General features: G+C 41.5%; 1 protein-coding gene across 4 annotated transcripts in view; it reads right to left on the reverse strand.

The window, feature by feature from the left end:
- The window catches only part of OTUD7A (OTU deubiquitinase 7A), a 137,770-nt gene that overhangs the window by 4,991 nt on the left and 116,187 nt on the right, over window positions 1-16,592 (reverse strand). For all 4 annotated transcript variants that reach the window (XM_081838818.1, XM_081838817.1, XM_081838816.1 and 1 more), the window contains 3 exons: window positions 14,991-15,140; window positions 2,954-3,068; window positions 2,422-2,506 (listed from right to left, as the gene is read on the reverse strand). In XM_081838818.1, the coding sequence (XP_081694944.1) occupies window positions 2,422-2,506; window positions 2,954-3,068; window positions 14,991-15,140 (350 nt within the window). The remainder of the gene's footprint in view (window positions 1-2,421; window positions 2,507-2,953; window positions 3,069-14,990; window positions 15,141-16,592) is intronic.

Raw genomic sequence — 16,592 nt, forward strand, 5'->3', positions numbered from 1 at the left:
CACAATTAGAAATTACACAATGATTTCCTGCAGTAAGATCCTCTCTACATTTGAATGCAGTTTTTCAGGATATTTAGCATTTGAAAAATGCAAGTCTTCAAAAGAATGGTTCTGCACATAAGGGGTCACAATTACATTAACAGATGGTTAATCTTTGGAAGAAACTTCCTAGATCCAGGTTTATAACAGCCTGTCAGATCTCTCTGACTGTCCTTTCGGGAAGTCATTCTGTTGAAACTTCAGATGTTTGCTGTGAATTTCACAGCATATTCAAGATGGTAAAAGCCAAATCTGAAAACAGTGCATCGTTTTGTATGCTTTTCTATATCTGAAACATCAGGAACCATTGCAATATGATGTTAGATAGAATGGATATGCTCTTCACTACAAGTTTTCTGATTATTAAGTTAATGGGTGATGGGTTAGGAGAGAATTTCTCTCTTCAAATAGATCAGCTAGTATTCCTGGAATTTTTTATGCAGCATGCTTGGTTCTCTTGCTCAACATATCTGAAATAATCTGTTGTTTCTTGCTTACTCCTGCTCGGTGCTCATGGGACACTGTTTTGGATTATATGGAGGATAGCAATAGTAAAGTTCAGTCCTGATGACCATTCTGTGTGGAAAGGCTATGTTGTAGGATACATTCCAGTACAAATGGCACCAGAGATGCAAAATGAAAGATAACACAAATACAGAAGCCAATCTCTGGGTATTTTTAAAAAAATGATTAGGACGGCAATAATTGATCTGGGATTAAAAAGCAAATTGTGCAATAATTCAATTATCAATGCCGTTCACATTTATACCTGAAAATATAGGATGCAGTGCAAGTAATTTTCAGTGTAACTATAGAAGTACATTTCAAAACATTCATTTCCAAGACTCCTAAACAGATATCCTCCTATCTCAAAGAAACTGAGATTGTTTTTACTTGCCTAATTCTGCTCATCTACTCTTCTGGGGCAAGAAAATTAGTTAATGCTAGGCAAAAAAAGTATCAACATTTTTTCAGATTACCATCCCTATATAAGAAAAAGGTAAGTTGAGTAAAAGATTGTGCTTGCCATGATGTATTTTAAGAAAATACGAAGTGGAAGCAACTTGCAGATCATCTTGACCTAATGAACAACTAGGCAACCCTATGAAATTAATCTTGCAAATTATTCACAATGGGCAATGATTGAAAACCAGTTCACCTGACCATATTTCTCATTGGGTGTTACAGGTAGGTAGCCGTGTTGGTCTGCCATAATCAAAACAAAATAAAAGATCTGAAGGTATCTGAAGAAGTGTGCATGCACACGAAAGCTCATACCAAGAACTAACTTAGTTGGTCTCATTGGGTGATGTGTGTGATTTCTTGACAATTTCATTAGTCTGAAAAGGCTAATATAGAAATGGCAAGAGAGCCTTCCTATCATGTAAAATAAAAAGTACTACTAATCACCAGGAACTAAACTGAGACATGATAACCTTTATGGAAATTGGTCCTGGACATTGAATTAACACATAGATTTTCAAGCACATACCAACTGATGATTGGCTGGATCATGACTGAGCAATAATAACTTCCTTCTTTATGAAAAAACTAGTGTTGGAGCAGTTTCTGAGAGGCATGATTAACAAGTATGATAAGGTAAGTGGGATATTTCAGAGAACATATTCAGTTCCCCAAAGCTCCCTGTTGTGCACATGGAAATTTGGCTGAACTCTTAATTTGCTTACCCCTGACTGACAACCTTGGGTATCAACTTTGCAGTCTCACATTTGATAGTCCCTATACTTTTGTCAAACCACTAGAATATTCTGATATTTGGACCTGAGAATCCATTCTCTCAAATGTGGAACTGCACAAATGCAAGGAGCAGAACAAAGTCTGCTTTTCAGCCTTTTCCCCAGACAATGGATAGACAGGCTGGTCAATTACTCTTTGGTTTTGACCGTCTCATATGCCGTGACAGAAGGCAGAATTTCCAACCAAAAGCAGCAGGAAGGACAGCTGCTTTACTTGCATCTTTTTTCCTTTCTAATCTATGCACAGTACAGTCTATTACTACTACTACTACTACTACAGCAATTTATATACCACCCTTTATCAAAAGATCTTAGGGTGGTGTACAACATTAGAAATACATTACAAAACATCAGTGATAAATCCATTGCTGCTACAGTTACAGTAGTGCATGGCCATACAGTAGTCCATGCTGCATTAATTCTAGGGACGCAGGGACCTGGTTCTTGCCTCTCCCTGCCCCTGCCTCCCAAAGGAGCTTCCCGGAACCGCTAGCCCAACACAGCAAGGATGCAATGGATTCTGCTGCGCTAGTGATGGGAGCCTAACCCAGGATCATCTGTTTCATAAGATCACACAGTTGGGGCCTGTTTCTCTCAAGCTACTTATGGAGAATAAAAGGGTTACCCGTGTTTCCGAAGGTATGCGTATCCAGGTTACATTCATGTAACTGTGCAGAAGATTAAGCTTTGCCTCCAGAGACAGAATCAAACTAAGAAAGGAAAAAGAGGAAAGACCACATACCATATAATCACTGAAATTTTACAGCCATATACTCACACTTAATCAACAGAAACAGAAAAAACCATCAGCTTTAACAAGAGTACTTTCAGTTACAGATCCCCATGCTCTCTTAAGGAAATAAGTCCGACACTGGGCTTGCTATGGGAAATAAGTCCGACACTGGGCTTGCTATGGGAAATTTGCAGCCTCACATTGTTCTTGCCAGATTGGGGCAACCAACTGGCATTTTGTAGATGGCAAAACTCCACACCCAGCTAGTGAACTATGCAAGAGATGTATGTGGCTCAAAAACGATACAGTTACTTGTTCTAAAAACTGATTTTAAAAGGGCAGGCTAATCAAAGGTTACCAAGCATTTTAGGCACACAGATGTCCACAAGGTGTTGAAGTGTTAATTATTTAAAAGAGATCTTACTTGGCCAGCTTGGAGTTATCATTGTCATCCTTTCCCCACTCCCAATCTTTCCCAGGATCAACCGCAAAGTGCAAAGGTAGTAACTTGTGTTCAGAATCAGTCAGAGGGATCACCGCTGAAGGAAAGAGGAAAAGACCAGAAGTGAAGAAATTAGGTGGGAAAAGGATGAGAAACAACAGTTGGCTAAAGAAAAGGGGGAAAGAATTTTAGAAGCATTTGTTCAAGACACTGTGTTAAATATATAGCATGTTGGCATTTTTCATAAGAAATTGCTTATTTTGCAAACAGTGACACCTTTGTATATCATGTGATCTTCTTCATGGTGAAGAAAAATAGTCATCAGCTCTCAGAGATGGCAATTAGGATATTTCTCTGGGTGTGTGTTCTTCAGTTTAATAATATGAGATAACCATAGCCTCTTTCGTAGATCTCAGACTGACCACATCTCTAGCCAAAGCATTTGACAAAATGAAAACAAACCTTTTCTTTTCTTTTGGTTTGGTGGACAGGGTTAAAGCAAATGTTTTGAAAGCTGAAATTATACGCTTCTGCTTTCACTGTCATTTACAATATATTGTCATTCACCTGCAACCTCCAAGGAAAGTGGAATATAACCCCAAATAATTAGTAGGCTATTGACTCCAGATTTTACTGAGTCATAATACCAGTCTCTGAACACTAAATCTTAGTTGCTGTGACCATCCTGGTCATTTCAACCAAAAAGGAAATAAAAGTGTTCTATGCAACCTGTGCAGAATATGGATAGGTACACTGTTAAAATAAAGCGATAAGCAAGTTATACATCTATACCTTGAAGTGCAGACCTCCACAAATCAATTTCTAATATTACATTGCCGATCAGACTTTACAGTCCACCACATTGTCTTCGATGAATGTTCTTCTTAGTTTTCAGGCTGCAACCACAAATCTAGCAAAATTATCCCACGTTGATGGCCTCTCAGCTGATTCCCTCGTGGCCCACTGGAATGCGGAGTTAACCAGGGCTATTGACTGTCTGGCTCCGAAGCGCCCTCTCCAATTGCACGGAGCCTGGACAGCCCTGTGGTTTTACCTAGAGCTAAGGGTGATGAAACAATCGCTGAGACGGCTAGAGCACTGGTGGTGGAAAACTCATTCTGAATCTGACGGGACAAGGGTTAGAGCTCAACGTCAAGCCTACCAAGTGGCGAAAGCGATGGCGAAGAGGGCCTCCTTCACCAGCTTTATTGCATTGGCAGAAAACAGCAGCAGGAGACTCTTTCAGGTGGTTCGCAATTTAACGGAACCACTTGTGTCATCAGGGCTCGGTAAGCGCCCCAAGATCTCCTGCAATGATTTTGTAAAGTTTTTTACAGATAAAGTCGCTCAGCTTCGGAAAGAGGTAGACACCACCATGGGAATGGGACCAGGGCAGGAGAGTGCCAGAGTCCTATCTAGTCAAGTTGCAGGGGATCAATTCGAATCTGTTACCTCTGAGGATGTGGACAGGCTGCTTGGACGAGTGAAACTGTCCACCTGTCTCCTTGATCCTTGCCCATCCTGGCTAAAAAAAGTGAGTTGGGAAGGGCTGGGCAATGGGCTCCGCAGGGTGGTGAATGTTTCTCTCTGTGAGGGAGCCTTCCCAGACCCACTGAAAGAGGCGGTTATTAAACTGCTTCTTAAAAAAACATCTTTAGACCCGGCCAGTATGGCCAACTATCGCCCAGCCTCAAATCTTCCATTCTTGGGCAAGGTGACTGAGCGAGTGGTTGCTGAACAACTCCAGGCATGCCTGGAGGATGTGGACCATTTGGATCCCTTCCAATCGGGATTCAGGCCTCATCATGGGACTGAAACTGCCTTGGTCACACTGGTCGATGATCTCCGGCGGGCTAGGGACAAAGGTGAGAGCTGTTTCCTAGTTCTGCTGGATCCCTCTGCGGCCTCTAATACCATCGACCATGACATTCTTCTGGACCATCTAGAGGGGCTGGGAGCTGGAGGTGCTGTTATACAGTGGTTCCGCTCCTTCCTCCTGGGCCATGTCCAGAAAGTGGTGTTGGGGGATGAGTGTTCAGATCCCTGGGCTCTCACTTGTGGGGTGGCTTAGGGTTCTGTCCTCTCCCCCGTGCTTTTCAACATCTACTTGAAGCCGCTGGGAGAGATCATCAGGAGGTTTCGGCTGGGTGTTCATTAGTATGCGGATGATACCCAGCTCTACCTCTCTTTTAAATCAGAACCAGTGAAGGTGGTGAAGGTCCTTTGTGCGTGTCAGAGGATGGATGGTGGGCTAACAGATTGAGCTTGAATCCTGACAAGACAGAAGTACTGTTTTGGGGGGACAGGGGGCGGGCAGGTGTGGAGGACTCCCTGGTCCTGAATGGGGTAACTGTGCCCCTGAAGGACCAGGTGCACAGCCTGTGAGTCATTTTGGACTCACAGCTGTCCATGGAGGCGCAGGTCAATTCTGTGTCCAGGGCGGCTACCTACCAGCTCCACCTGGTACGCAGGCTGAGACCCTCCCTGCCTGTGGACTGTCTTGCCAGAGTAGTGCATGCTTTGATTATCTCCAGCTTGGACCACTGCAATGCGTTCTTTGTGGGGCTACCTTTGAAGGTGACTTGGAAACTACAACTAATTCAGAATGCGGCAGCTAGACCGATGACTGGGAGTGACCGCCAAGACCACGTAACACCGGTCTTGAAAGACCTACGTTGGCTCCCAGTATGTTTCCAAGCACAACTCAAAGTGTTGGTGCTGAGCTTTAAAGTCCTAAACAGCCTCAGCCCAGTATACCTCAAGGAGAGTCTCCACCCCCATCTTTCTGCCCGGACACTGAGGTCCAGCTCCGAGGGCCTTCTGGCGGTTTCCTCACTGCAAGAAGTGAAGTTACACTGAACCACGCAGAAGGCCTTCTCAGTAGTGGTGCCTGCCCTGTGGAACACCCTCCCAACAGATGTCAAAGAAATAAACAACTATCAGACTTTTAGAAGACATCTGAAGGCAGCCCTGTTTAGGGAAGCTTTCAATATTTGATGAATTGTATTTTAATATTCTGCTGGAAGCCGCCCAGAGTGCACAAAAAACCTTTAGGTTTTTCCTTTATATAGTATGGATTTGCTCCAAAGAACAGTTCTTAAATAGTATGGCTCCACCTAAATAAATGATATCACCAGCAATGTCGCAGTGTACTGGTCTGACGTGAGAGGAAGAATCTCAAAATATTTCTAAATCTGGATCTGAGAGAAGACAATGCCGACCTTACACCTGAAAGAACGGTCAAACTCCTGCTTGAGAGAAAGGCAATTAGGCCAGATTCTGGATGGCAGAGCATTCTCAAAACATCCTTATGTATCATCCATGCAAACGCCGCCACTTAGCAAGAGGGCAGTGCAGCCAGACTGCAAGAACTAGGTTCATCTTTGGTCCTTGCTCACCCCGGAGTGTTGGTAGCAGGGCTGACAGATCACACAGAAATTGATTACAAACTTCCCTGTTTATTGCAACTGTGGGCTGAAGGAGGAGAATGTTAAACTATAAACTGGCACCACCACATACTTACTGGCAAAACAGAATGATTGCCAAAACATTATTGCAAAAAAGCAGATGTAATTGTAATAGCAATTTGTTCAGTGGAGAAGAAAAACACTGAAAGTGTATTCTTCCTTGTGCAAATTAACATTCAATAAAAACAAGCATTTTGAGACCAGAAATACCACAATTCTTCAAGCCTCGTGTTGAAAAATAATATACAGTAATGCCCTCTAGCAATTTGTGCCACAATGAAAATGTTATATAAATGTGCAAAGAATGTGTTTAATTCAAATTATTTGTCCTCATTTTACCTCCCATTTATTTCTGGGAACTGGTATGCCCCTCCCCATTTTTTTAGAATGCATTTTGGGGAAGGAGGCAAACTGACATTTCCATAACACTGGTGACAGCTATCAACAATATTGAGGCACTTTGCAGAAACTACCACATACATTTTAGAGGTTTTTTTGTACAACTGCCTTTAAAAAAAGAATGAAAGTCTCAGCTTTCTGATGTATTCTGTTGCTGCTGTGCTACATTAAAAGCCACTATAGGTGCTCTTGCTGTGCAAACACTCGGCCATGCATATTTCCAGAATCTTTGGATTTGCAGAATCACAGGCAATGCAGGTCAAAGTAATTCATCAAGGCTATATTTGGGGGGACCCCACCCCATGAACAGTTTTGGTGACAAACTTGGAGGCAAAGACTAAAGTATCTGAATAGCTGTAAATTAGGTATCCTGCTTACTGTAAGACAGCTACAATGAGAGAACACACTAAATGTCAGGGAAAATAATAATGTTTAACACGCGCATACTGCTTTCAAATGTTCAAAGCATGTCACATTCATTTTCTGGCTGCAATTCTTACAAGGGATATTCTTCCCATATTACAGATGGGAAAACAGGCTGAAAAACAGGGGCTTGCCTAGGACCCCTCAAGAAGTTCACAGGAGAGCTGAGATTTGACCTAGGAACTTCCTGATTTGCAGCTCAGTCTGTTAGTCACTGTGCAAAACAAACTATTTCAAAAGGTTACACAACTTTTGGATGTACATATTTGAATGTCAGGGCTACATTTATATAGAAATTGGTTACAAGAATCTTAAAAAATAGAAAACTATAAGAGTTTACCGAAAGGCCTCTTGCAACAGAAAGTATTTTTCCAGGATTGGTGAAGATAGCAGTCACAGGTAAAAATGTAGCAGATTGTAACATTAGTAAAGTTTCACCAGGTGGCACCAGATCACAGTAACCCACTCTGATTCAGAGAGCATGTAGCACAAATCCTTTAACAGCCGTAGTTGCCATCTGCGTTCAGAACCAGTTCACATGCACAAAAGCAATGTTGTCATAGAATCTTAGGAGTTGGAAGGGACCCCAAGGGTTGTCTAGTCCAACCCCCTGCCATGCAGAAATCTCAGCTAAAGCATCCATGACAGGTTGCAGTCCAACCTCTGCTTAAAAACCTCCAAGGAAGGAGAGTCCACCACTTTCCCAGGGAGTCTGTTCCACTGTCGAACAGCTCTTGCTGTCAGAAAGCTTTTCCTGAGGTTTAGTCGGAATCTTTCTTGCAACTTGAAGCCATTGGTTCAAGTCCTACCCATCAGAGCAAGAGAAAACAAGGTGACAGCCCTTAAGATATTTGAATATGGCTGTCATATCTCTTCTCAGTCTCCTCTTTTCCAAGCTAAACATACCCAGCTCCTTCAAGTACTCCTCGTAAGGCTTGGTTTCCAGATCCTTGATCATCTTGGTTGCCTTCTTCTGCACACATTCCAGCTTGCCAACATCCTTCTTAAATTGTGGTGCCCAGAAGAGGACACAGTATTCCAGGTGTGGTCTGACCAAGGCAGAACAGAGTGGTACTATTACTTCCCTTGATCCGGACAATATACCTCTGTTGATGCAGCGTAGAATAGCATTAGCTTTTTTTGCTGCTGCATCACACTGTTGACTCATGTTAAGCTTCTGGTCCACCAAGACCCCTAGATCCTTTTCACATGTACTGCTAGTAAGCCAGGTGTCCCCCAACTTATATTTGTGCATCTGGTTCTTCCTCCCCAAGTGCAGAACGTTACATTTGCCCCTCCTGAAATTCATTTGTTAGCTTGTGCCTAGTTCTCCAATCTGTCATGGTCATTTTGAATTCTGATTCTGTCTGATTCTACCCCTCCCAGTTTGCTGTCATCTACAAATTTGATGAGCATCCCCTCAATTCCTTCATTCAAGTTGTTTATAAAGACATTCAAAAACAATGGACCCAGGACAGAATCCTGCGGCACCCCACTGGTTACCTTTTCCCAGGATGAAGAGGAACCATTAATGAGTACTTTTTAGGTTCATTCCACCAACCTGCTACCAATCCGCGTAACAGTTACCTCATTCAACCCATATTTTACCAGCTTCCTCAAAGAATATCATGGGGGACTCTGTCAAAAGCCTTACTGAAATAAAGATGCACTATGTCCACAGCATTTCCCTGATGCACCAAGCTTGCTACTCTGTCAGAAAAAGAAATGAGAGTGGTGTGGCATGACTTATTTTTGAGAAACCCATGCTGGGTCTTAGTTATCATAGCGCTCTTTTTCTAAGTGCTCACAAACCGACTGTTGAATTATCTGTTCTAGGACCTTTCCTAGTTCCTAGAACAGATAATAAAGGTTTATAAACAAAAACAGATTTCTCCATCTCAAGACAACCAAAACAAAAGAAACCGAAACAACCTATTTTCTTTTAGTGGCTACAGCTAATATATTTTCAGGTTATTTCTCTCTCCCAAGGAAAACATAAGTGATTGCATTCTTCATTTGAGGCTGTATTCTGCATGATTGTACCAACAAAGTCAATAGCTAGAAGTTAAAGATGCAAAGAACTCTGCATGTTTTTATTTGCATAAAAAGCTCAGAAGCGTAGTAGGGAATATGCTTTGGAAAGGCAAACCCTGTCAAAATGGCATTCACTATTTATTGAGCTTGGACAGTTAGATCGAGTTATAAAGTTAACTGCGTCAAAAGCCAGAAGTTTGCAGAAGCTCACCTGTGTAACTGTTTGCACACAGCAGCTCTTGAAGGGGTGATGTATGGATTATTCTACAAACCTCTCACGTGTCTCATGCTAAAAGAAGTACAGGCTGGGCTGTGCCTATGAGAACATGCAAGGGGACAGCTGCTTTCAAGCTGTTCAGGAATAAAACACAGAAACGTATTCAGCCTCTCCTCTCATTAAAGGGATGTTTTGCTGTGTAACTTTCTCTCAAGATATGCACATCACTGTTTGCTTCATCCTAATATGAGAAGAGTTATGAAAATATTATCAGCCACTGGTGCAGAGAGCTAGCATTTTTCAATGGCTTATTTTAAATAGAACCTTTGTTTCATATTCATTTGCAAGCACTTGAAAATAAACATGTGGGCTGTGTGTCTTCACATTTATTTTTAATTACTCCACTGGAAAGATGCCTAAAAATAAAATCCTAAATATCTAAAATGTAATATGGCAGACACTGCTCCAACAGCCTGCTGTTAACAATTCATAAGTGGGCGCATAGGTTGCCAGATATAATGTGTGGTTTTTATGCTGGCTTTCCCAAACAGCAGCTCTCTATTAAACCCACCCCAGCCTGCAGTTGTTGTTTTTTAAACCTAGAGGTGTTTTAGGAGTCTTATACAATGCTGAGAAAGGGCACTGTGGAAGCCCCGATGTCCTGGTGAGCAGTGGGGATGTCTTGTGATGCTCAGCTGGAGGTCAGGAATGCTCCTACCCGCCCCGCCCCCCAGCAGAGCAAGCTCCAAATACCCTGCAAGCAGGAGCCGGATTGAGGCTGCTCAGCTGGCTGGCGGGTTGCAGGCTCTGTCACACTTTTCCATTGAGGGGTGCCCAACCTTCTGTTTCTCCCCATACCCCAATCATAACCGTACCCCAGACATTACTAGAACACTGCAGAAGGTGATCTTCACATTCATAACATTTAAAAGACCAGGTCACATGGGTGTTTGCAGACCTTTAAAGGACAACACTAGCAGCACGGAATGAAACCATGGGAAAGTGCTTGGCATGGCATAATTGTAAAATTTATGCCTGTCTCCATCTCTGATACCTTAAAAAGCCTCCAAAATCACATTGCCTTACTTGCTCTTGACACCAGCAAGTAAATGGCATCCCATGGGGCAGTTCTGAAATGGGAAAGGCATTAAGATTCATTTAGTTCAATCTGCTCTGTAACAAGATTTAGTGGCAAAATATGAATTTTAAAAAATAGTCTTTAGTGCAGAGTTTGAAGCTCATTGTCTCTAGATATTCATAGGATTTGATCCCTCCCACTCTTTCAGAAGCACTTCATGAAATATATAATTTTCTACTCCTTCCCTAATTAATTGAGATGTTTTAATTTGCTTTTTTCTTTCATCCTCTATTGTTCTTACTTGTCTCTTTGTGCTTTTCCTTTCCCCTGTGTATCTAGTTTTATTGCTGTTCTGAAGACTCTTCAGTAGTTAACTCATTTTACCTAGTTATGAAGGCAGTGTCAATGTAGCTAAGGTGGAGCTGCTGAGGAACAAAAGGGAAGTATCAGAATGCTTGAAGAAATCACAAGATATGCAGAACTAGAGCGGAACCCCTAAAGCGATAACCCCCACCCAAAAAAGCAGTGTAATGAGGACCAAGCATGTGCAATGAGAAAAGAATATTGAGTTTCTGTTGGGAGATTAAAAACCAGAGAGAATGAAAGGGCAGGAATGAAAATCTGACCTCTTATTGAGTTGTTCTCAATGAACCACACTGTACATTCAGTGTGCTGTGACGTGAAGTAGTAAAAAAATAAATAAAGAAAAAGAAAAAAAGCTTCACCAGTAAATTTCTGTGCATGAGGCAGCTGATAAAATGTGCATGAGAACAGCCAGTAAAAGAAGTGGCAACTTCACATCTGTGAGTCTGATTGAAAATTGGTAAGAACCGTTGAGAAGCAGTGGAAATTCAATGACAACAACCCTTGTATCTTATACATATTCAGTAGAGCCTTCACAGAGGTAATTACACTAATCAGTAAGATGCAGCTGGCTAGAGGGTTTTTCATCTTTGAGAATTAGCCAAAAGTCAGAATAGCTTCAAAGCTATAGAGAGCAATGCTGCAGAACTAAACGATATTAGGTAGGAGATAAATTTTGGAAGGGCTACACATCTTCTAGCAAAAAAGCAGCAGCAAAAATATTGTCAGCTTAATCTACAGCACTTGAAGGAAGATTATAGCTTGAAATTTTTACTTGAAAGCTGTATTCAAACATGGAAAGGACTGGCATTCTTTTAATAATAAGAGATGCACCTTTGCAATCACTAGCGGACTCGGCCCACATTCCTATATGGAAAGGGGGTTGCAAATGGTCCCAGATCAAATAAAAATATAGAATGAATTTTTCTTCTGTCTTTGTTCTTTTGCTGCAATTTCCCACAACCTGCCAGGGAATATCATCTAATCTTTTAAAATGTATTTGGAAATGTCTACTGAGTAGGCACCCACAACCACAGCATTTCTTTCCTTCATAGTGTCTCCTTGTACTGTTGAAATCAAAGCATGCTTTGAGCAACACTGGAATAAAGCCATCACACTTATCCATTTATGGGAAACCAGTCCTTTGACAGAAAGAGTTACTTGTGCCTTTGAACCGACAAATTCATGAATAAAGGCAGCTAAAAACTCATGATTTAAAAAATATCAGCACAACAGCTGCTTACTTTATACTGCAAGATCTAGAAATCAAGAGGCCTGCTTCTAGCTGTTCTGCTCTGCACAGAAAAAGGATCTTGAAATAAAAAAGATCTGTTAGAAGGTATAAAATGTCTTCATGTGGGAATTCAGCATCTTCAGATATATAAAAGCAGAAGCCTGGAGTATACAAAACAAACAAATTCTTGCATTCTGGACATTAATTTGCAATATCCCTGTGTTCCATCATATGCCTTCATGAAGCCCTAGGGAGGATATCCTCTCTTAGTTAGCAATGTCAAACTCCTCCCTCTTTCTTCTCTTTGCTTGCTTAACAATTTTGCCTGACACTATTGGGAGGCACTTATCCAAAGTCTGTGCTTGGCTTTTTCTGTGATCTCCAGTACGTCGGTGGCTAAAAGAACAAAGGCCAAACTAGACCTACTGCAGGGTATCTTGACTGCATGCATTTTTTAAAAGTGAAATAGCAGCCATGGTGGTGATGATGGGGATTCAGACCAGAAAACAACACTAGAGGGAACCATTTATTCATGTGCTGGCTAAAAGTATTGTGCTCCTGTTATTCATACTTCTTAAAACCCTGGAAGATATTGTTTGTCTCATATCTTTGCCCACTACATTTCTATCACATTAGTGTTTGGGGGAAATAATTTTAATCTTTAACCAACTTTGCTCATAGTTTTTTGTCATGCTTCTGGATTCCTTTAAAGGCCCAGAATAAATTGGGAAATGACAGTCCCCATATGAACTTGAATTGTTATGTTATGGGAAGGATCGAGACCTTGCCTGCGCCTGCTGGGGAATGCAGCCAGGGAGGTCAACAGGGAATCAAGCCGGGTGCCTAGGATTGTTGCCAGTTCCTCCTGATAAAGTCCCCACTACAGGTGCTGCTCCCCCATGAGGCTTTACTGGTGGATGAGGCGTGTCTCTTAGCCTGTACAGTGGTACCTCAGGTTACAGATGCTTCAGGTTACAGACTCTGCTAGCCCAGAAATAGTACCTCGGGTTAAGAAGTTTGCTTCAGGATGAGAACAGAAATTGTGCTCTGGCGGCGCAGTGGCAGCAGGAGGCCCCATTAGCTAAAGTGGTGCTTCAGGTTAAGAACAGTTTCAAGTTAAGAAGGGACCTCCGGAATGAATTAAGTTCTTAACCTGAGGTACCACTGTATTGACTAATCTCTGGAAAATACTTTTGCCAAGGTTTTTTGTTTATTTTACACATCCTAAGACGCTGCAATTCTTTGAGGATCTTCCATAGTTTGAATCTTTTACTTGTGTGTTTTAAATTTGTTTTTATAGAGTTAGTACACTGTTTTTAATATTTTTAATAGCAAAGAGATATAGACATTTTTATATAGAAATGAATGTTCAGAAGAAGCTACTTCTCTTCTTGCACCAACAGAAGCTGATCCAATTAAAAATGTCATCTTAACTACTTTAAATTCCTTCATTTGCACAGTGAGTTGCAGTTATTGGAATGGCAAACTGCCTTGCCATACAGTTGTGAGAGCTGTTCCACTGAACATCAAAACACTAAGGAAAAAACAATGTGCTCAAGACAAATGAAATTTCCCACATTTCCATCATCTCAGTGATACATTTTCCAGTGCCACATGATGAATACAGATGATGTGCCATCGATTACACAGATGCTTCAGCTCTACATTAACAGCAAGCCTAAGCCCAGTCTGTTGACAAGGCATGTGCAAAATAACCTAGTTGCCTTTACCAAAGGTGCTAGTATTTTAACACAGTGCTTTGCATAATATGGTCCAGAGACTAAACCAGTCTTCCTTAACCATAGCGGAGGAGAACTTGTGGCATATCCAATAACTCTCTGGAATTATCTGGCATGGATGCTGGATTAATGAGGATTTCTGGTTCCATTAAATAAAGAAATGTAGAAGTTAAGGGAAAGGTAGGTAGTAGCCACTTTTAGACAATCATATATTGGCTCAATATTTCATCTGAACCAGGAAACCATGTGTGCCAGCTTCAGAACAAGTCAGGGTCTTAAACCATGGTTTGGAATTGGAGTCTGGTCCTGTGCCTCGGAACACCAATGACTTACCTGGTATACCTTTCACTTTTTAGAAAAGCAGAACACAGAAAACAGATCAGAGAAAAAAGCAAGGAAGATGGAAGAACCAAACGCTGCCCAATCACACCACCAACAATGGATTGGTACAATGTTAACTTGGAATTGCCACTTCTACAAGCTATGTTGGCAATGATTCAAAATACTACAGTGTGACCCATAAAATACACCTTCTAGAGATTCATATGAACGGATTTACATTTCAAAATATTAATTTAAACAACCTTAAATCAATGACTTTCCTTCTTCTCTTTCCGTGGTTCATTTTGCACACCAAACATCCGTGCATATTTTACATGAACTAAACCATTCAGTAAACCATTGTTGCATCCATCGAAACTTATTTACACTGTTAAATTTATCTTAATGCTACCAGCATTTGTAAATGAACACAATTTTCATACATATATTCAGTAAACAGTTTCCAGTCTTCTTTAAACGTATATAGTATTCTTTTTGTTCTCTTATTCTATATGTTAAATCTGCAAGTTACACGTATTCCATCAGTTTAAGTAGCCATTCTTCTTTGGTTGGGACCTTGCTTGCTTCCCATTTTGGGGCTAATAAAACATGGGCCGGTGGCTGCTATCATTTCTAACTCAGCATAGCGTTTATGATAGGCACATACAGATAGCATGCCCGTAGACAGTAGCTCTACATTCCTTTCCACTAAAAGAAAACCAGTTTCTTTCCTACTTGACATACCTTGTTCCCTTTGTTGATCTTTTTGCTCCATAGAAACAAGAGCGGAGAAATGCGCTTGATCATAGGCAAGGACCAGAGGTGAGCAATGACATCGGTTAGGCATGACTTCCAAAGGCAAGTAAATTCCACCAAATGGAATTGGTGCAAATGCTGTGAAGAGAAACCAAGATTTTGCAAACATGTTGTGAAACTAGGAATAGGCAGCCTCAGCAGCCTCAATGTATTTTAATATTGATGTACTACTTCATTCGGGACGCGGGTGGCGCTGTGGGTTAAACCACAGAGCCTAGGACTTGCCGATCAGAAGGTTGGCGGTTTGAATCCCCGCAATGGGATGAGCTCCCGTTGCTCGGTCCCTGCTCCTGCCAACCTAGCAGTTCGAAAGCACGTCAAAGTGCAAGTAGATAAATAGGAACTGCTCCGGCAGGAAGGTAAACGGCGTTTCCGTGCGCTGCTCTGGTTCGCCAGAAGCGGCTTAGTCATGCTGGCCACGTGACGCGGAAGCTGTATGCCGGCTCCCTTGGCCAATAAAGCGAGATGAGCGCTGCAACCCCAGAGTCGGCCATGACTGGACCTAATGGTCAGGGGTCCCCTTTACCTTTACCTGACTACTTCATTCATTTCCCATCACATCACAATCATGCAAAGTGGCCTGTTGGGCATTCTGCTGTTTGATTATAACTGCAAGAGAGCTTGCTTAGCAGCTGACAGGCCAAAATGAATTGCTGCTGGACTATGCTCATCTTGGAGGGTTGCAAATTGTGCAGGCCTTCCCTAAACGAGGGATGATCTGTATATAGTTGCTCTCTTTACTGTATTCATAAGACACACAAAGTATAGTGAACAATGTCTGATATCAAAATATTTTCAGCAATTTAAAAAATTATTATTGGCTACAAATGTGCACTGCTGAATCTTACATTCTTTTGGCTTATTCAGTTTATCACACAGAGTTTCCATGATTACTCCAAAGAGGATGCACTTAGAACTTATTTAGCATCTCTCATTCAGCCCAAGGCACAAATACACTTTGTGGTGAAATGTGTAAATTTCTACACATCATAAATGACTGATTCTTAGATAAGAATTTTCTAATATCCAGAAGAGCAGGAGAAATTCATTGTTCAGGCTTTTGTCATAATCTCAATGAGACAAAATTTCTTAATGAGACAAAAGGTGGAATGAAGTACTACCGTTGCCACCTCTCACTCCCTCTCCTCTTTCCCTAACTGCTGATCAAGGGGAGAGCTGAAAGTAGAATACTTTCAGCCAGAGGCACGGCTGCCTATGGCTCCTTTGAGGACTGGCAGCCATTACAGGCGTTGAAATGGTTCTTTTCATTAGGAGATAAAAGTAATAACCACTAGGGGAAAAACTGGATTGTCAGACACACTCTGGACAGGAAAAACACCAGCAGTGGAATTCTACCACCACTACTAAAACTCCTGTTCACTTATATGAAGCCTTTAAATTGTGCTTTTTGCCATTCTAGACAAATATTTAATCTCTATAAGAGTAGATATCACACCTACCAGGTACCATGGTTTAACACAGTTTCCACTGAAATGAGTTTGTTTACTTAATATCCCTTAATATCCAGTA

Source organism: Podarcis erhardii (genome assembly GCF_964252035.2).
Source record: "Podarcis erhardii genome assembly, chromosome: 14".
NCBI classification, from domain to species: domain Eukaryota; kingdom Metazoa; phylum Chordata; class Lepidosauria; order Squamata; family Lacertidae; genus Podarcis; species Podarcis erhardii.